Source organism: Panthera pardus, unplaced genomic scaffold (genome assembly GCF_024362965.1).
Source record: "Panthera pardus isolate Hobbes unplaced genomic scaffold, ASM2436296v1 HiC_scaffold_12, whole genome shotgun sequence".
In the NCBI taxonomy this organism is placed as follows: Eukaryota; Metazoa; Chordata; class Mammalia; order Carnivora; family Felidae; genus Panthera; species Panthera pardus.
The window spans coordinates 53,463,190-53,484,338 of NW_026526677.1; the positions used below are offsets into that span (position 1 = coordinate 53,463,190).

A 21,149-nucleotide genomic window follows, 5' to 3' on the forward strand; every position below is an offset into this window, starting at 1 on the left:
TCTGGAAGAGCGGACTCCAACTCTGTGTTTTCTGTGTGATTTGAAATTTTCTGTTACTGTGCGGGTTTCTGGCATCCGTGTATATTTGCAAGTGTTTGTAATAATAATGACCTCATATGATGGTCACTATTTATTGGTAGGTTAACACTGAGCTGAGGACTTCTCTCATTTAATGCCCACGAAAATTCTGTGCAGAAACAGACCCTTTAGAGACATCAAATAACTTGTTTGGTGTAATGAAAAAACAGTCACTGATCAATGCAAATTTGATACTTGACTCTAAAATCTGGGTTCTTAAGAAGTAGCAATGATGTGACTTTGTGTAAACTTTGCCTAGCATTTCATGTGTGTGTGTGTGTTTGTGTGTGTGTGTGTGTGTGTGTTATACTTCACTCGTTCATTTATTATATTTTAGCCACGTATTAATTAAACTGTACTTTAATGGAATATAAATAGAAGGGAAAGCAGAGGTGGGGTAGGGAGAGTCGTGGCTGAAAAAGTACAAAGGTCCCATATCAAACAGGAGCTTGTGTGCAATGATTTAAACATTATTTATTTATTTAATAAATCTTAAGAGTTTATAGAGATTAAACTAGTGTCAGAAATAAAATTATTTGGGGTGCCTTGATGGCTCAGTTGGTTGAGTGTCTGACTTCAGCTCAGGTCATGATCTTGCGGTTCATGAGTTCAAGCCCCGCATCGGGCTCGGTGCTGACAGCTGAGAGCCTGGACCCTCTTCCAGATTCTGTGTCTACTTCTCTCTCTCTGCCCTTCCCTGCTTGTCTTCTGTCTTTCTCTCTCTCTCAAAAGTAAATAAACATTAAAATTTTTTTAAACAGAAATAAAATTGTGATTATGAAAATGCCTTTACATACCAGCTGTGTGTGTAAATATGAGGACTCAGTCTTGTGGTTAAGAAAAAGTTTTCTGGAAGAATTTTCACCTCAGCTGAGACAAAGGGGGGTGAGCAAAAGTAAGCAGCCTTATTTCTCTGGATAAAACTTCTTGAGCCATGTTAATACAACTGTTATGATAACCGTGATCTTTAGATCTTTAGTGGAAATGCCTTTAACATTCTCCTGGTTTGGCATATTATTGGCTGCCAGTTTGCATAGGTTTATTTTCCTTTATTTATTCATGAACAGATATTTAATGATTTCAAATGTATTTCCAGAGAATATTCTTTTTGTCTTGACTCAACAGCAACATTCAGTTCCAGAAATATTCACTGAGCACTTTTTAAGTGCCACCATCCTGAAGAAGTTGAAAGCATTTTTAAAACCATGATAACAACAAAAGCAGGAAGAACAAGATTTGCATGATCTTTGCCTTTACAGAGACTGCAGTCTAAGGGAGAAAATAAATAGTAAACAAGTGGTTGCAAGTGTGATGAACTGCAGAAAAGAAGGGATACAATTTGGAAACAGAATTTTCTGACGCGGAGAGATCAGGAAGACTGTACCCAGGAAAGTAATATTTAAATTGAATGAAAGGGGACTTAGAGACCTGAATGATAAGTAGAACCTGGCCTTGCTTGGAGATAGGAAGAGGGATGAGGATATTTGTTCTAAAGTCAAGGAGGAAATATTTGCATACTCTTACAGTCAGGAGACTTTGGCACTGAGGGAACATGTGTTAGCTCACCTGTATTCACATAGCACATTATCTGTTTAGACTTTTATTTATCTGGAATGGCAATTGTTCAGAGAAGTGCAGGATCAATGCATGACAGCTCACTGCATGGATACCTCTTTGAACACCTTGCAGTGCGATTGCTCCCCTGTAGGGATAGCAGTGGTCTCGTTTGTCTTCATCACGTGGCTTTCCAACATCTCTGGCCTCATTTCTGTTCATCTGCAGAGAAGAAGTTTGGGTATCAGCAGATACTCAAGTCAAAATTCAAGGAAATACGTAAATACTATAGTTGGAACCCTGGAAATAAAGTGGTGGAGGAACTTACTGTTATTTCTTACATGGAAATTGCTTCTAGCATATACATTTTTAGAAAAAGCAGGACTTCTTTTTCTGGAAAACATTCCTGGAGTGTAACAGGAAGACTAAAGAGGTAACATGACCAGATTGTGGAGACCTTGTTAGCTATGTTAAAGACCTTTAATTTTGATTCCAAAAAGATTGGATTACTATAATTGATTGCGCATGGGGGGTTAAAAAGGGAAAGGTATAAATGGTGAAATTCTGATTTTTGCTTCGGGTCATTTAGTGGATGATATTGGTATTCTGTGAAATATGAGACACAGTAGGGGGCATCAGGTTTGTGAAGGAATATGATGAGTTTTCATTTTGATTTTTGAGAATTAAATTTGAGTGCTATGAGATATCCAAAAGAGGATATCCAGAATGGAGTTGAATGTATGTGTCTTGTTAGATGTAAATTATAGGTAAAGAATTGGTAGATGTCATGTATAGCTATTAATTGGGATCTTGGGAGTGGATGATACAGATTAGGAAAAGTGTGAAGAGAAAAAAAGGGGGCTTCAAGCAGAGCCTTGAAGCACCCCAGGACGTAAGACACACAAAATAGGAAGAACAGGCAAAGGATGAGATGAGATGTCAGGATGGTTGAAGAAAAATTCCAAGTGTTGTAATAAAACATTAAGACAATATTTCAAGATTGAGGAGATAGGAAATAGGGTCAAATGCTGCTGCTAAGTCCCGCAAGGACTCAGTGTGGGATGAGGATTTCATTGGTTATTTTAGGAAAAGCTGCTTTGGTGGAAAGATAAGGACAGAGGTAAGATTAACATAGGTTAAAGGGTAAGCAGGAGATGAGAAGAACGTAAGTGGTGTAGACAAGTACATATCTAGCTATGAATGAGAGAATATAATTGTTTCTGTGTAATTTAGACCAGAAAATACTTGAGCACATTTTAATTGTTTAAATGTTGAAGGAGTAAACTTCCTGAAAGGCTAGGTAGAAGACAAATGCGTACACACTCACACACACACAAACACACACACGCACAGATGTGAGGCTGTCTTACATGATTTCACATACAATGGCTTTGAATTTCTCTGTGAAGTAAAATGAAAGGTTATCTGTTGAGAAAGAGGGAGTTGGAGTTGGTGGACGTGCTTGGAGAAAAGTAGGGAAAAAAGTCATCCAGGGAGACTGAGCTGAATAAGATCATGTTGCTGGGTCATCGGGCAGTGTTGGGGGTGAAGTTGAAGGTTGATGATCATGAACTTATGGGAACACAAACATGTCTAGTTAGGTGCCTTTCCATAATGATCTGAAGGACTTATTATATTGGTGAATCTAGGAGTTGAGTTTTGCCTACATACGTGATGGAAAGTCAGTGGATCAAGGGCAAGCAAAATATGTGTAAGAGAGTGCTTGATGTGATGAATTAGAATTTAACCTAGAAAGGAGGAATGCAGAGACACTAGGATAATGAGTGAAAAGTACGGAAAGCATCAATACCTTGGAGAGCTCAAGGTTGTTGAAGAACAAATGATAATCACTGAACCACATACCTGAGCAGATACAAGTAGCATGTCTGCAAGTGTGATTTGTGGGGCAGGTCAGTTCTAAGTTCTAGTGCTTCAAGATACACCTGTGGAACTGGACACCTGACTTCACAGTAACAAAATGAAATTGTCTAAGATGATGTTATGCTACATTGAGGGAAAAGTTTGGGGTAGATGAGTGGGAAGGATGTTAAACTTGGTGCATAATGATCACCACAATACACCCAGTTACACATATTACCGCACATAGTTGAAAATTTTTTTTCTTGTGATGACAATTTTGAAGATCTACTCTCTTAGCAAGTTTCAAGTATGCAATACATTTATTTATTTATTTGTTTGTTTGTTTCTATAAATTTACTGGCAAGTTAGTTACTATATAGTGCAATAATTATTTCAGGAGTAGAATCCTGTGATTCATCCCCAAATATAACACCCAGTGCTCATCCCAACAAGTGTCTTCCTTAATGCCCCTTGCCCATTTAGCCCATCCCCCACCCACAACCCCTCAAGCAACCATCATTATGTTCTCTGTATTTAAGAGTCTCTTATGTTTTGGTCCCCCCTCTCTGTTTTTATATTGTTTTTGCTTCCCTTCCCTTGTGTTCATCTGTTTTTACATTACATTATTATTATTAACCCGAGCCGCCATACTGCACATTCCATCCCCTCATTTATTTTATAACTAGAAGTTTGTACATTTGACGGTCTTTACCCCTTTGACTCACGTCCTACACCCGCCACTGTCAATCACCAATCTGTTCTCTGTGTCTATGAGTTCCATGCTTTCGTGTTGTTATGTGCTTTAGTTTGCAAACACAGCATTTGTCTTTGAGATCATACAATATTTGTCTGTATTTTCTTCATGTGGCTTAAGTTTATATCCTCTGTTATGCAGATATCATGCATGTGCCATTTGCCATATACTCTACAGAGAATTTTATTACGTGTCAGTTTATGTAAAGGCTTCTCAGTTTTAATGTGGAGCTCTAACATTTGCTTGTCATGTGGCCTTTGGCGGGTTACTTAACTTCTCTGTGCCTAAGTTTCTGCACCTTCAAACTGTAGGTAACATTATTTCCTTTCTCATAGGGTTTTAAGATGATTATGGAAGTTATTTCACGTAAAGAACTTTAGACTTGCATAGTATTGTGGAGGTTTCCAAAAATATTAGTTTTGTTATAGAAGTTGTTTGCTTGCTTTTTATCTTGACCTGGTTTTCAGAATGTAGCAATTCTATATTTCTTTCACTAGAGGGCCCTCAATCACTCTCTTTGAATACATGTCTTCAAGAGTTTGTTCCCCTTTCCTTTTTTCAAACCACGTGTGTATAGTTTGAGGAAGAAGTATGATAGAATAGTTTAAAACACACAATTTGAAGTCAGAGGTATCTGGATTTTGGTCTCACTCAAATAGACCATTTATCATCTATATTAGTCTCTATAAAAGGGGTATAATGCTACTTAGGGGTGCCTGGGTGGCTCAGTCGGTGTCAGACTCTTGGTTTCAGCTCAGGTCATGATCCCATGGTCATGGGATCAACCCTGCATTGGGTTCCACACTGATCTTGGACCCTGCTTAAGATTCTCTCTTCCCCCCTCCCCCCATCCCCTGCTTGAGCTCTCCCAAATAAATAAATAAATAAATAAATAAATAACGTTGCTTATATCATACTGCTATTGTGGATAGTTTATTTTCCTTCAAAACATGATAAAGATTATTTTTTTTAATTCTAGGAAACAATGATGATAAATGGGCTAAAATGACAAATGTCAACTACAATATTCCTACATATGTTAACCTCTTAAAATATTATTTATTTATTCATTAATATTATCTTAAAATGCAATAATATAAATACATATTTAAGGACAAAAAAACAGCACACTTGAACCAATTTCCTCAGTAAATCCTAAGAGGGGACTGGAGGTTGAGCTGTATATCTATTTCCATATTGTTCTCCATGGTGAGGTACCAAACATCAGTCTCAGAGAACATTCTGGTCTGAAAATGCCAGATGCTATAGTATAAGGGATATCAGGAGAGTAAGTGCAGTCAGAATAGGGTTAGTGTGCTGGGCACACTGCAGTTTGGTGTTAGGTTTTTCCGTACTGTCTTCTTTCTCTACAACCCATGCCTCTCCTCAGTCCTTGGCAACCTGTAGTGTGTCACCTGAGACAATCACCTGGACTGGCACCACAGCATAAATGATTATTAACTGAGGACTGGGATGTGCTAGCTCTGCCAGTTACTAGAGATGAGATCTTAGATAAGATCATCTCTCAGGTTTCAGATTCTGTAAAAAAAAAATAGGTGGATAAAAACACATATCTGAGACCACATCCATAGTCATGCTGAAGCACAAGTCTTCCATGGACATGACCTATGAAGGCTGCTCTAAGCAGTCAGTAGGGTACTCGATATGGTGGGAGGAGTTGAATTTGACATTGACCTGCCCAACAAGAAGGTTTGTATCAACTCTGAGCACAGTGCGAACACTCTGCTGGAGACCCTGGGAAAAAACACTAAAGGTTCTTTCCTACCTGGGCTCCAGGTAGGGAGGGCCTGGACCCCTGGTCACAAAATGGACCAAATGGGGCAGGACGCTGATCCTCTCCTGCCTTGCAGACAGACCTTGGCCTGGCAGTCCTACACAGCAATGGGAGTTCCTGCAGAGACCCTCACTTGCCCTGCTCCTTCTTAGCTTTCTTGCAAAAAAGTTGAACTGCTTTTGTTGGGAAAAAGATACATATCTCAGAAGACTGTTTTAAATGAGATAATACTTTGTAAAGCCTGGACTCTATTATGTAATAGGAGTCATAATTGTCAATTGTCTCCTTATTTTCCCAATTGTTCCCCACTTCCTTCGCTTCTTGCTTTCTCTGCATGTGGTTAGATTGTTTTTATCTATACTCAAGTCTATACAGAAACAATTTACTTTGACCCAAGGAACACTTGGTCATTAACATAGGAATACAATTTTGTTCAGTTGGAAGATTCCAGAGTGACTGAGTGATTACTACCAGAAGTATCATGCCTAGGGAATCTTTTCTTTTCTTTTCTTTTCTTCCCTTCCCTTTCCTTTCCTTTCCTTTCCTTTCTTATTTTTCTTCCCTTTCCTTTCCTTTCCTTTCCTTTCCTTTCCTTTCCTTTCCTTTCCTTTCCTTTTTCTTTTCCTTTCCTTTCCTTTTTCTCTTTTCCTTTCCCTTTTCCTTTCCTTTCCTCTTCTTTTCTTATTTTAATGGGAAATCTTTTTCAAGACATGAGTATTGCTCTTACTAGAACTGGGAGGTTCTTTCTTGGCAGGTAGGGAAGAAGAGAACTAGCCTGAAGGAGAGAGTGGAGGAAGAATTATACAATTTTCTCGGGTTTATTATACAAAATTTGTGTTTCAGACACAGAATCTATGTATCAGACCACACCGGCCATGTACAACCTGAGTAGCGACCACACAGGTGACTTCACCCTTTTGGGCATCCCTGGCCTCGGGCAGTACCACGTCTGGATCAGCATCCCCTTCTGCTTTATCTATCTCGCGGCCATTGTGGGCAATAGTATCCTTCTCTACCTCATTGCTGTGGAACATAGTCTTCATGCACCCATGTTCTTTTTCCTTTCCATGCTGGCCATGACAGATCTGATACTGTCTACCACTTGTGTCCCCAAAACCCTTACCATCTTCTGGCTTGGTCCCCAGAAAATCAGTTTTCCTGGTTGTCTGACCCAGTTATTCTTTCTGCACTGCAGCTTTGTGCTGGACTCAGCTATACTCTTGGCCATGGCATTCGACCGCTATGTGGCCATCTGCTCTCCCCTGAGATACACCACTATTCTGACTCCCAGGACCATCATCAAGATTGCAGTGGGCATCTCCTTTCGAAGCTTCTGCATTATCCTGCCAGTTGTATTCTTGCTCACACGCCTGCCTTTCTGCAGGACACGCATCATACCGCACACATACTGTGAGCACATAGGTGTTGCCCGGCTCGCCTGTGCTGACATCTCCGTCAACATCTGGTATGGCTTTGGTGTCCCCATCATGACGGTCATCTCAGATGTGATTCTCATTGCCGTTTCTTACAGCCTCATCCTCCGTGCCGTCTTCCGCCTCCCCTCCCGGGATGCCCGCCACAAAGCCCTTGGCACGTGTGGTTCCCATGTCTGTGTCATCCTCATGTTTTATACACCTGCCTTTTTCTCCATCCTTGCGCATCGCTTTGGGCACAATGTCTCTCTCACTTTCCACATCCTGTTTGCCAACCTCTACATTGTTATTCCCCCTGCACTCAACCCCATTGTCTATGGAGTGAAGACCAAGCAGATCCGAGATAAGGTCATACTTTTGTTTTCCACCAAGGCTACGGAATGATGTTTCAATGTGCTATGGAAAAGCTGACGTCATTCTATTGGGGATATTAATGTAGTAAGATAGAAAACAAACGTTCTTTTTAAAATGAGAACTGCCTGCAGGTGCTTTTGCATATGAGGAAAATGGTGTGGCCTCTATGAAGGAGACGGTTCTACGTGTAAAAATTCCTTGATGACCTGTTTGCTTGTGGAGCATGAAGTTGCACAGAATTTGATCAGGAAGAAGAGGTGAAAACAGAGAGCTGGCTCACTGTGAATGGACCAAGCAATACAAATTTGGAAATTGAGATTTGCAACTGGGCGGGAGGGAGAAAAAATGTGTTAAGTGAGGCAGAGAAACAGAAGAGAGACTAAAAGTGAAAATATCAATGAGGAATTCTTATTGAGGGCATTTGTAGATGAATTAGGAGCATTGGTGGTTATATTCAATTATATTATTGTCCATGATATGCTTCTGCAGGTCTCTACCAATGCACCCCGTCCCACCATGACACATAAAATCATTTAGTACAAGGGCTAGGAGCAGTGCCATCTACCAGCAGTGCTGTGACGGGGAGGAGAGAGCATGTATTTCTCAACACCTGCATTCTAGCTCCAGTGCTGGCAGAAGAGAGGAGCTTCTAGGCTCCAAGACACTGAGAAAGTGAGCCGCAGAGATGTGCCAGGAGACCTCAAGCCAGTTCACTGGAACAGTAAACTAGACGTCTAACCCCATTGGCCAAAGACTTTGAGGCCCTTATCTACAGTGTGTTTCCTGGACTGGAAGACTGAATCAATTACAAGACACATCAGTGCAGTGAAGGGGGATGAGGAGAGAAAATCTACAAGAAATTGACGCATACATGGCAAGATGCATCTAATTCCACAGGATTAGATTAGAGACAACACTGCCGTGTTCAAAAAAAGATCTAGAGTTCTTACAATAAATCTTTTTTCTTCTTTTGACCATTATCCGCCGATTTGGAATTATTTGTTGGGTACCCACTGGATTGCAACACGGTTCTAAGCATTCGGGAAGTGAAGGTTAACGATACAAAGACTCCGCCCTGATCTTGTGGAGCTTATATTCTCAGGAGAGTGACACACGAGAAACGAGAGAACAAGTTCTACACCTTCAAAGAGGGATGTAACCGATGGAAAAATGCAGCGAATACAGTGATGCACTACAAGTGGACGAGGAGGACAGGGCAGCGAGGACCGCAAAGGCAAAAGCCCTGGGGCAGGACACAGTGTGACATGAGTGTGCACAGAGCAGAGGCCAGCGTGTCTGGAGCAGAGCGAGGCGGGGATGCAGGAGCAGGGAGGAGGGGGGAGCGTGGCCGGGTCCTGTGGGGCTGGAATCATCGGAACCTCATTGTAGGAGGAGGAAACTGATGCCAGCAGAGTGAATGTGACTTTTCCAAGGCACACAGCGGGGCGGTCATCAATGTGGAGCTACACTAGACTCTGCCAACCCCCAGTTCAGAGTTTTCCCCACTTGACACAACCTCACTCTCGTAAAAAAGAAAACATGAGTAGGAGTATCAGAGCCCATTTTTCTTGTTTCTGTGAAGCCTCTTGTCATAAATCAAGTCACATCCTTCTAAGGGAGGAGACTGCTTTCTGTGCCAGCTGCTAGAAATGCCCTGAAGAGATGATTTCTTACTCTCTTCTGATTATTTCCATTCTGCTGAGAACATGGATTAGCCAAGAGCTGATATTTTTAAAAGTTTACTAAGGAAGGGATAGTAAATAAATAGATTCTGAGCTATTTATTTTGTATTTTTATTATTTTTATTTATTATTATTTCATAAGTTTATTTATTTTTGAGAGAGAGAGAGAGAGAGAGACAGAGAGAGAGAGAGAACACTAGCAGGAAAGGGGCAGAGACAGAGACACAAATTCAGAGCAGGCTCCAGGCTCTGAGCTGTCTGCACAGAACCTGAATCAGGGCTCAAACTTGTGAACCAGGAGATCACGAACTGAGCTGAAGTTGGACTCCTAACCTACTGAGCCACCCAGGCGCCCCTAGACTGAGCTAATTTAAAAGTACATACTTGTTTCATCGTGGTAGGGACTCAAACCCGTGGTTATTCACCAACAGGCATGAATGGCTCACATGAAAGCCTAATGACCTAGAAAAACCAACATAGGAAGCAATTGTCTCCTGCACTGTCTCCCTTACCCTCTCCCACTATCTTTGAGCCAGTTATATGTTCTTATGTTTCTACTTCTTCCCCAGGACAGTTCATTTATTTCTGTGACTTATGGCCTCTTTTCTGGTAACTCTCTATCTCAGTTTTCAAAAGAGCGTCCTGATAAATCTCAGTGTCTGTTTTCCTACTTCATAGGCTTGGTATTAGGAGTACATGAAAAATGTAGATCAATGTGCATTGCAGACTGTAAAATACTAATCTAATGTCAGGTTAGTAGTTGACTACCACTGCCATTCTCATCTGGAAGCAGAATCTCAGCAGCATGTGCAACTCTGAGCTCATCATTGTCACTTAAAATCCTCCCTCCACTGTACTGTTCATTGGAGGAAAAAACAGGTTAAGCCTGGTGTTTCTCTTCCCTCAAGGTCCGATCTCCTCCCTGGCTGCCCCAATGGTTCTTTGTGGTGACACTGGCTGCAAACATTCCGTTCCAGTGTCAAACTATGAATGAAATTATGTGTTCTGGCTGGATTTAAAAGACAATAATTATGCAAATATCAGCAAGTAACTTTCTCATACGTAAGTTATTGTTTCCTATCCGTTGTTTTTATAAATTCCCCATCACTTATATTAAATATAAAATACGTTGACCCTATCAATGGGGGATGAAACTGTTTTATTATCCCATCATCAGAATTTAGAGCTGTATTCTACAGATATAGGGATCCATGAATGTGTCTCTCTAAACCCTCTCCTCCAAACTTTCCACATGTGACCATTCTCAAGGTGTCTGTGATTCCATTGTGTTGCCTCTTATATTTTAGCTCTCGATGCCTAGTCACCCCACCGTCCTGTTTACCCGCACCTTAACCAGACACTTGCACACTGTACCTAGACCAGATAGTGTACTTATGTCTTATATTGTAAGAAAATGACAACTAAATGTAGGTTTGTGCTCAGAAGAATAATGTAGGGCTTATTAAAAATGAGGAATGGAATAGATTTCAATGTCTGTCTTAGAGGTAAGGAGGCAGTTGGAGATTTTTATGTTATATACCTGCCGCTTTGAACATATACTTTAAAATAAATAAATAAATAAATAAATAAATAAATAAAATTCAACAGGTAAAAAACTCAATTTAAAAAATAAAATAAAATATTGCTAAATTCTATGTGGAACTACAAGTTTATCTTACTACCTATTTGATGATTACAAAAAATACATAGAAATTCAAATGTCCATTGAATTTTATAATTCTTTAAGTAGGCGTATATGCATATCTCTAAGAACCAATTTGTTGATTAAAATAATTGCATAGAGATATTAATTATGGCTATTTAGAGAATTCATCAGTAATGGTGTATTATTGACATTTATGTCTCTCAGCTAAATCTGTATGGAATGTTAAAGTAAAAATTTTTTTTAATTTAAAATTTTAAAAATTAATATGTCCAAAAAAAACCTAAAAGTAGAATTACCCTACTACTGCACTACTAGGTATTTACCCAAGGGATACAGGTGTGCTGTTTCGAAGGGACACACGCACCCCCATGGTTATAGCAGTGCTATCAACAATAACAAAAGTATGGAAAGAGCCCGAATGTCCATTGATGATGAATGGATAAAGAAGATGTGGTATACATATATAATGGAGTATTATTCGGCAATCAAAAATAATGAAATCTTGCCATTTGCAACTACGTGGATGGAACTAGAGGGTATTATGCTAAGTGAAATTAGACAGAAATCATATGACTTCACTCATATGAGGACTTTAAAAGGCAAAATAGATGAACATAAGGGAAGGGAAAAAATAATATAAAAACAGGGAGGGGGACAAAACAGAAGAGACTCATAAATATGGAGACCAAACAGAGGGTTACTGGAGGGGGTGTAGGAGGGGGGATGGGCTAGACGCGTAGGGGGCATTAAGGAAGTCACTCCTGAAATCATTGTTGCACTATATGCTAACTAATTCTGATGTAAATTTGAAAAAATTAAACTAAAAAAAAAGTTTAAAACTATTTTATAAGGCATTAAAAAAAATAACAGTCACTCCGCTGTGGTTTTAATCAGCTTTGGGGCCATCGCACAATGAAGACAGTAATCTGGAGTTAACACATTTTTACAATTCCCCATTCTTATTCCTTATTCTGTTTAGCTGATCCATTTTTCCTAACAAGACTTCTGATGTAAGCTTGTTACAATCTTGTTAGCACTGCAGTTCTTGTCCATTGCTGCCACTGTTCCATCAGAACAACTTTGACACCAAACTTAAAACCTTTGTTGGTACTTGTATCCTTCATAGTTTTATATCAGTTTAGAGTTAGTTGGGTTTGTTGGCAACTTTAGAAAGAATAACTCCTCTTTCAAGTCACTGCTATGTGCAAATCACACATATAATAAAATAATTATGTTGGGCAACGAAAAATACTTTAAAGCTTTATTTGCTCTGTGAGTTGGCTTCTGTAACATGACCTAGTTCCCAAACATGTGGTGCTGTGCTGTCATTGTAAAATGGGCAGCCGGCCTACAGCAACCACAAGTGCAGGGTGGATTCCTCATTTAGGACTCTTAGGAAGAAATCCTCATGTTTGCACAGTGGGCTTGCTGTTGACAGTCTCCCGCCTTATATCAACGGCTGCTTTTACAGTTCCCATTACAACGTATCCACACTGACTCCACAAGGGAAAGGCTGGACATGAGAGGAGGTTACTGGACTGTTCTAGAATATTAAAAGACACTTTTACAATAGTACAGAATTGTTTTGATAACCTGTAAGTTTGTTCTGTGACAGTGTGAACAGAAAACAATTCATTCAAACTAGGTCTCCAAAAAAATCCACGCTGTGGAGGAAATGCCGTGAAAGACCTGTCGTTACCACATCCTCTCAGGCCCTGCTACGTGGAAGGGAGGGCACTTTTGAGGGAGGGGCGATGTTGTGAAAGGAATTATGTCTACCCCAGGGTCTGGCAGGACCCCATGTGGGCCCAGCAGGCGTGTCTGACAGCCAGTTTTCCTCAGCTGACTCTGCAAGCCACGGCCTTGACTGATGTGGTGTCCGCTGTCCTAACACAGGCACCTGCTGGGGCTCCACGCTCGCTGCTCATCTTCACATCACCTGTTTGGGAAGATCCGGGAATCCTCATTGTACAAAGGAAAACACTGGGGTCGGAATACTTAAGTAACTTGCTGCAGGCTGTCTGGTAGTGGAGCCTTAATCATTCCCAGTCTGCACGACTCAACAGCCCAGGCTCTTCCCATCACACTTCTTTGTCTGTTTATAGGGCTGGGGGGCAGAAAGGATGCCAAGTGACAATGACGGTCCGTGTCTGGGTGGCACTCGGGTGTGTTATTTGTGTATGGTGAGGCACATCTCCATCTGAGTTCTCTGTGCCCCTTCCAGTGGTCCTGCCTGGTCTCTTCCTCTTCTGGGTCCTGAGCCCATCAGGTATAGAGACCTGGGACCAGGAAAGTCGGCAGACAGGACTGCAGACCGCTGCTAATTCCTCATTAACAGTGCACAGCTGTGACCAGCAGCTTCTCAATGCCCCACCAGGGATGCAGGGTCCAAGCCCTCCCGAGGGCCCCGAGAAGCGACCCATAAGTCCTTCCCACCCATCCCTGCTCTCCCCCAGGCTTGCCCCGGGAGCACCTGTGGAGTCTCCCAGGTCACCAGTGCACTGACTCCTGAATGGACCAGCTGGAGCAGTAGGGACTGAAGCAGCACTGGGTACGTGGAGGCTGGATGCCCTTCCTCGTCTCTAATCGCACCTCCGCAGCAGAGGGGTGAGAGCTCCCGACCCGTCAGCAGCAGGAATTCATCAGCCGAGATCAGGCACCCCCTAGACAGGGTGTGGGGGCTCCTGAAAAGTCTCCTCCCTGTGCCCTACCTGGATTTATCCCACAGTGAGCCAAGCACTGAAGGTGCTGCTAAAATGCCCATCCCCATGGGATGGTCTGAGAAGCCTCTCTGTCCTGACGGAAATAGGTGGTTCAGACTCTTTTTCAGAGAACAACTTCGGGGTGCAAAGGAGAGCATGAGGCAGAGGCCACCGTGGCCATTCAGTTTCAGAACTGAGGGTGCGGTATCAGCACCCCCTTCTCACCGTTTCTGGGTCAGAAAAATGTGGAAGGTGTGGGCTGGGGACCAGGAGTAGGGATCAGAGGACAGCACCACCACATTCTATTTTATGTGGAAGCAGTCTTGTGTTCAGCCCCCTTTTATTGGCTCCGTCGTGCAAGAAGGTTCTTTCTTTGGTTGATGCCGTCTAATCTGATACTTTACGCGGTCTTTTAGCCATTATTTTTTCCTTACATGGGATCACATTGCTTTCAGATACACTTCCTTCAGTCTCCAACTCACAGTTTGGGGTTTGTTTTATTTTTTCTTTTAAGATAATTTAAAGGGTGGATGTTCAGATGATAAAGTTGAGAGCTATGATCACACTGGAAAGGAGCTCAGTAGGAACGGGCTCAAGAAACAATACAAGTGCTTCAAATAATTATGTCCATATTATTTAACATGTATGGGGATTCACTGTCATCCAGGGAGAACTGCTTTACATGTTATTTATTTATCCTTAAAGGATTCCTGTACTGTTGGTGCCTTTATTCTTATCCTTAGTTAGGCAAAAGAAATAAAGGCATAGAGCAGTTGAGTATCTTGTACAAAGTCACACAGCTCGTTTGTGGAATAATTAGGGTTTGAACCGAGATAACACGGCCTCGGAGCCCTCTCTAGATCTAAACGGCTGTGATGACGTGGGAATACTGGGGAACAAGAAAAATGGACCTTTGTGCTGGCTTTCCCTCTCACTCCTCTCCCCTCCACAATCAGGATGGGATGTCAAATTCTGATTAAATGGAGGTTCAAAGTGCTCAGTCAATTCAGGTTCATAGTGGCAAACTCATGTTGCCAGAGTTCAGTTCTGGAACTCTTCCCTTCTGCCTTCTTTTTGTCTTACTGCTGCCAGCCACATTTAATATGTTCTTGTTCTGCTCTTCCCTGGAGGGGAAACTTGTCCCTCAAGCCCCTTGGGCAGGACACAGTACGTGAGCCACTCTGAGGACAGGGAGGCTGTCTGAGAAGGATCCATAGCAAAGGGCGAGGGAGGACACGGGCTCTGGCCTGGAACCCACGGGGCGGAGGCATCAATGGAGGGAGACGGGTCTCAGTCTGCAGCAGGTGCAGGCAGGTCTGTGTGCCCCCAGTGACCCTGCCAGTACAAAGGTGCACATGTATGAATGGAATCAGAGCGAGGACACCCTCAGCTTGGAAGTGAGACCCAGGACCAGATGATGTGCAGAGTCTGTGTGAGTGGCAGAGGCGGCCTCTCCTGCCCAGAGGGAAATTGCTGTCAAGTGAGGAACAGGGTAAGGCTTCTGGGAGAGGAAGCAGTCCTGGACTGGGATGCAGGGGTCCTTGTTCCGTATCCCAGCTGTGTGTGACCCTAGCTTTTCTGTGCATTGGTGTCCTGATCACGGAAAGGGACCCACGACAGGGTGATGCTATGCATGCGGTAGCACACAGGAGAGGCCCCAGGACTTCAGCCCTTAGCACAGAGACGTTGCTCTGCCTGGAGCTCAGGAGGAGAGGCATCCAACTTCCACCCCCTCAGTATGTCCCTTGGCAACTCCTGACTCAGAGAGGATGCTGAGCTGTGTGAGGCCTGGAGACCATGTGAGACTGGACAGAAAGCAGAGCAGGCAGTGAGAAGCCACGGCTATGCACCTTCACTGAGTTGATGATACAATGTTCTCTGAAATTGAGGGCATGGTGAATAGTGTCAAATGCTCCTGAGACATCAGGAAGGACTGAGTTTGGGACATGGACTTCACTGGTGATCTTAGTAAATGCCCCTCTGGTGGAAAGATGAGGACAGAAATGAGATTGATATGGGAGAAAGGGTAAGCCGGGCATGAGAAGAATATAAGTGATGGAGAAGAGTACATATCTAGCTATGAATGAGAGATTAGAATTGTTTCTATTAATGTAGACTAGAAAATATCTGAGCACACTTTAGTTGTTTGAAGTTTTTAGTTATTTAGTTGTTTTAGATGTTGAAGAAGTAGAATTTTTAAAGGCTGGATTGAGCTTAGAAGCAAGAAGAGAATGAAGGTTAATGAAGATTGGGAAGATATGATAGAGAGATGGGTTTGTTTTGGGTCAGATACAAGAGGGATAGTTTTCCATTTATAACAAGAAAAACGGTATCGTGTGTGTGTGTATGTGTGTGTGTGTGTATTACATATATATGTAGATGTGAGGACTGTCTTGCACAATATCATATCTAATAGCTTCAAATTTCTCTGTGAATTAAAATAAAAGATTTTCCCTTGAGAAAGAGAGGTTTGGAGTTGGTGGATGTGCTTGGAGTAAAGTAGGGACAAAATCATCTAGGGAGATTGAGCTGAACAAGATCATGTTGTTGGGTCATCGGGCATTGGGGGTGAAGTGAATATTGGTTAGGATGAAATTATGGGAATACAAATATGCCTGGTTAGGAAGCATCTTTCCTTCATGTCCTAGAGTGCTTATTATGTCGGTGAATCTAGAAATTGAGTTTTGCATTTTTAGGTGATGGAAGGTCAGTGGAGCAAGGGCACGCCAAATATGTGTAAGAGAGTGCTTGACGTGATGAATCAGAATTTAGCCTAGAAAAGAGGAATGCAGTGACAAGGGGATACTGAATGAAATGAGTGAAAAAGAAAGTGCCCTGGAGGGCTCGAGGTTGTTGAAAAACTAACTATATGTGTGATGTAGGAGGCAGGTGAGTTCTAACTTACAGTACTTCAAGATCCCACCCCAGAATCAAGTACTCAATTTATAGTAACAAGATAAAGCATCCAAGAGGTGTTATGTTAAGTTTAGGGCAAAGGTTGGGGTAAGTGAGTGACAACTGGTAAACTTGTTGCAAAATGATCACCACAATATGTCAAGTTAAAATCCATCACCACAGGATTGTGAATTTTTTCCTTGTGATGTGAACGATGAAGACGTAGGCTCTTAGCAAGTTTCAAATACACAATACAGTATTATTAACCAGAGTCACCATGCTGTACATTCCACTCCCACGACTCATCTAGTGAATAACTGGAGAATTCGTGCATTAGACTACCTTTACCCATTTCACTTACCTCCACCGCCTCTTCCCACAAAAATGTTTTGTGTGTCTACTAGTTCCAAGCTTTTGTACTGTTGTGCTGGTTGTTTTAGATTGCACACAGAGCATTTGTCTGGAGGATCATACGGTATTGGTCTGTGTTTTCTCTATGTGACCTAATTTTCGATCTTCTGCTCTACAGATATCACGTACGTGCCATTTGCCATATGCTCTATAGAAGATTTCCTTTATCCCAGAAAGTCTATGAAAAGACCTGCGTTTAATGTGGAGCTCTACCATTTGCTTGTCATGTGGCCTTTGGCGGGTTACTTAACTTCTCTGTGCCTCAGTGTCTGCACCTTCGAACTGTAGGTAACATTATTACCTGTGTCATAGGGTTTTAAGAGGATTATGGAAGTCATTTCATGTAAAGAACTTCAGACTTGCGTATATTGTAGAGGTTTCCAAAAATATTAGTTTTGTTATGGAAGTTGTTTGCTTGCTTTGATCTTGACCTGGTATTCAGAAGGTAGCAATTTTATATTTCTTCCACTAGAGGGCCCTCAATCACGTTCTATGAATACATGTCTTCGGAAGTTTTGTTTTGTTTTTTTTTCCCCCTTTCCTTTTTTTAAACCACATATGCATAGTTTGAGAAAGAAGTATGATAGAATAGTTTAAAACACACAATTTGAAATAAGAAGTATCTGGATTTGGGTCTTACTCAAATAGACCATTTATTTTCTACGTTAGTCTCCATAGAAGGGGTAAAATAATGCCACTTAGGGGTGCCTGGGTGGCTCAGTCAGTTACGTTGTTGGACTCCTGGTTTCAGCTCAGATCATGATCCCAGGGTCATGGGGTCCAGCCCTGCATTGGGTTCCACACTGAGCTTGGAGCCTGCTTAAGATTCTCCTTCTCTCCCCCTGCCACTCTTCCCTGCTTGAGGTCTCTCTCTCATAAGTAAGTAAGTAAATAAATAAATAAATAACGCTGCTTATATCATACTGCTATTGTTGATAGTTTATTTCATTCAAAACATTAAAAAGAGTCTTTTTTCTTATTCTAGGAGACAATGATGATAAATGGGCTAAAATGACAAATGTCAACTACAACATTCTTACATATAAGTTAACCTCTTAAAATATTATTTTAAAATGTAATAATATAAATACATATTTAAGGACAAAAAAAAGCACACTTGAACCAATTTCCTCAGTAAATCCTAAGAGGGATCTGAGCCGTGTATCTGTTTCCATATTGTTCTGGTGAGGCACCAAACATCAGTCTCAGGAACATTCTCGTCTGCAAATGCCAAGTGCTATAGTACAAGGGATATCAGGAGAGTAAGTGCAATCAGCGTAGGGTTAGTGTTCCGGACACACTGCAGTTTGGGTGTTAGGCTTTTCCTTACTGTCATCTCTACAACCCATGCCTCTTCTCGGTCCTTGGCATCTCACAGTGTGTCACCTGAGGCAATCGCCTGGCGTGGTACCACAGCATAAAGGAGTATTAACTGAGGACTGTCATAATGCTAGCTCGGCCAGTTACTAGAGATGAGATCTTAGATAATATCATCACTCAGAGTTTTAGATTGTATAACAAAAAATAATAGAATAATTATTAACACGGCAATAATTATTAACACATTATTAACACGGCAATAATATTTTACACTGTATGAAGAAGATTCCAGAGTGATTGAGTGACTACTACCAGGAGTATCATGTCTGGGGAATCCGTCTTAAAGACCTAAGCATTGGTCTTGCTAGCTGTAGGAGGTTCTTTCTTAACAGATAAAAGGAGGAGGAAGAATTACCCTACAGTTTTTTCAGGTTCATTATACACAATTTGTTTTTCAGATACAGAATCTATTCATCGAATCACACCGGCCATGTACAACCTGAGTAGCGAACACACAGGTGACTTCACCCTTTTGGGCATCCCTGGCCTCGGGCAGTACCACGTCTGGATCAGCATCCCCTTCTGCTTTATCTATCTCGCGGCCATTGTGGGCAATAGTATCCTTCTCTACCTCATTGCTGTGGAACATAGTCTTCATGCACCCATGTTCTTTTTCCTTTCCATGCTGGCCATGACAGATCTGATACTGTCTACCACTTGTGTCCCCAAAACCCTTACCATCTTCTGGCTTGGTCCCCAGAAAATCAGTTTTCCTGGTTGTCTGACCCAGTTATTCTTTCTGCACTACAGCTTTGTGCTGGACTCGGCTATACTCTTGGCCATGGCATTTGACCGCTACGTGGCCATCTGCTCTCCCCTGAGGTACACCACTATTTTGACCCCCAGGACCATTGCCAAAATTATTGTGGGAATCTCCTTCAGAAGCTTCTGTGTTATAGTTCCATGTGTTTTCCTTGCAAATCGTCTACCCTTCTGCAGGACACGCATCATACCGCACACATACTGTGAGCACATAGGTGTTGCCCGGCTCGCCTGTGCTGACATCTCCGTCAACATCTGGTATGGCTTTGGTGTTCCCATCATGACGGTGATTTCGGATGTGATCCTAATTTCTGTCTCCTACATCCTGATCCTCTGTGCCGTCTTCCGCCTCCCCTCCCAGGGCGCCCGCCACAAGGCCCTTGGCACGTGTGGTTCCCATGTCTGTGTCATCCTCATGTTCTATATACCAGCATTCTTCTCCATCCTTGCACATCGCTTTGGGTGTAATGTCTCTCGTACCTTTCACATCATCTTTGCCAACCTCTATGTAGTCGTCCCACCTGCACTCAATCCTATCGTCTATGGAGTAAAGACCAAACAGATCTGGGACAAAGTCATCCATCTGCTCTGTCCCCAGAGGTCCCAGTGATGCATGCCTGAAGTGTGTGGGCAGGGGCAAGTTCTTAGTGTATATCAGCTTAAAGGCTGAACCTGTAGCCAGTGGTTCAGAGAAGGGAAGATTAAAAAATTCTTTCTTAAGAAGAATTGAAGTTTTGCCTACTCTGTTATTTTAGTCAGAATTTTACTCCTTAATTCCAGTTGCAAAAAACTAAATTCTATGGCTGGGAAACAGTGTATATATATTTTCAATTTCTTTTTATTGTTATGAAATGATTATCAAACTCTTAATTGAAATAATAAAATAATCCTATCTCTTGAGGCACCTGGGTAACTCTGTCGGTTGAGCGTCGGACTCTTGATTTTGGTTCAGGTCGTGATCTCAGGGTTGTGGGATTGAGCCCCACATCATACTCTGTGCTGAATGTGGAGTCTGCTTAAGAGTCTCTTTCACTCACCCTCTCACATGCTCATTCTCTCTCTCTGTCTCTAAAAATAAAAAACAAAAATAAAAAATGATCATCTGTTTTTCATGATAAATATGTTTCTAAGGAAACAGATATTTTTTTCCGGTTTTATGTATCTTAGTAGTTTACACATCACTGGAGATCACAGAATTTCTCTTGTGATAGCTCTGAAGTTCTGGACTTTGACTTTAAGTATGAGCCTTGGCATATAATAGGTGCATAAGGAATGTTTATCAAATACATGAGTGGCAAATAATCATGCAATTTAAATTAAGAGTGCAGGCATTTATTGTGGACAAAAAGAAGGCAATGAGGAATGCAAAGCTCATTTTTCATTCAATCTTGAGGAAGAAAAATGAAGTGTGATGGTTAGAGTCCTCTAAGAACAAATATAAAGATGACACTAACTTCCTTTGGCCAATGAGAAGGAAAAGTATGAGACGGAAAAGATTGAGATGAGGGATCGAAACCTGGACAATTGGAAGAATGGGTGGCTCAAGTCTCTTCTTCCTTCTCAAATCTCAAAAGAGATGTACTCCAATGGTAAATATGTGTCTTTATCTGTATGTTGCATTCTTTTTCTAATTAAAAAAATTTTTTTAATGTTTTTTTGCTTTTGAGAGAGAGACAGAGCATGAGTGGGGGAGGGGTAGAGAGAGAGGGAGACACAGAATCTGAAGCAGGCTCCAGGCTCTGAGCTGTTAGCACAGGGCCTGACGCAGGGCTCCAACCCATGAACCATTAGATCATGACCTGAGCTGAAGTCAGACGTTTATC

The 21,149-nt window shown here is 41.8% G+C and overlaps 2 protein-coding genes across 2 annotated transcripts; both read left to right on the plus strand.

The window, feature by feature from the left end:
* The first annotated feature begins 6,811 nt into the window (after positions 1-6,811).
* On the plus strand, positions 6,812-7,858 carry LOC109260007 (olfactory receptor 52H1-like). The gene has a single exon (XM_019437995.2). It carries the CDS (start codon positions 6,896-6,898, stop codon positions 7,856-7,858), a length of 963 nt encoding a protein of 320 aa, XP_019293540.2. The 5' UTR covers positions 6,812-6,895.
* Positions 7,859-18,979: 11,121 nt separating this feature from the next.
* On the plus strand, positions 18,980-19,936 carry LOC109260010 (olfactory receptor 52H1-like). Its single transcript, XM_019437997.2, has one exon. It carries the CDS (start codon positions 18,995-18,997, stop codon positions 19,934-19,936), a length of 942 nt encoding a protein of 313 aa, XP_019293542.2. The 5' UTR covers positions 18,980-18,994.
* Positions 19,937-21,149: the final 1,213 nt, after the last annotated feature.

Coding starts and splice junctions, on each gene's coding strand:
- LOC109260007 (XM_019437995.2), top strand. CDS start 6,896: ATGTATCAGACCACACCGGCCATGTACAACCTGAGTAGCGACCACACA.
- LOC109260010 (XM_019437997.2), top strand. CDS start 18,995: ATGTACAACCTGAGTAGCGAACACACAGGTGACTTCACCCTTTTGGGC.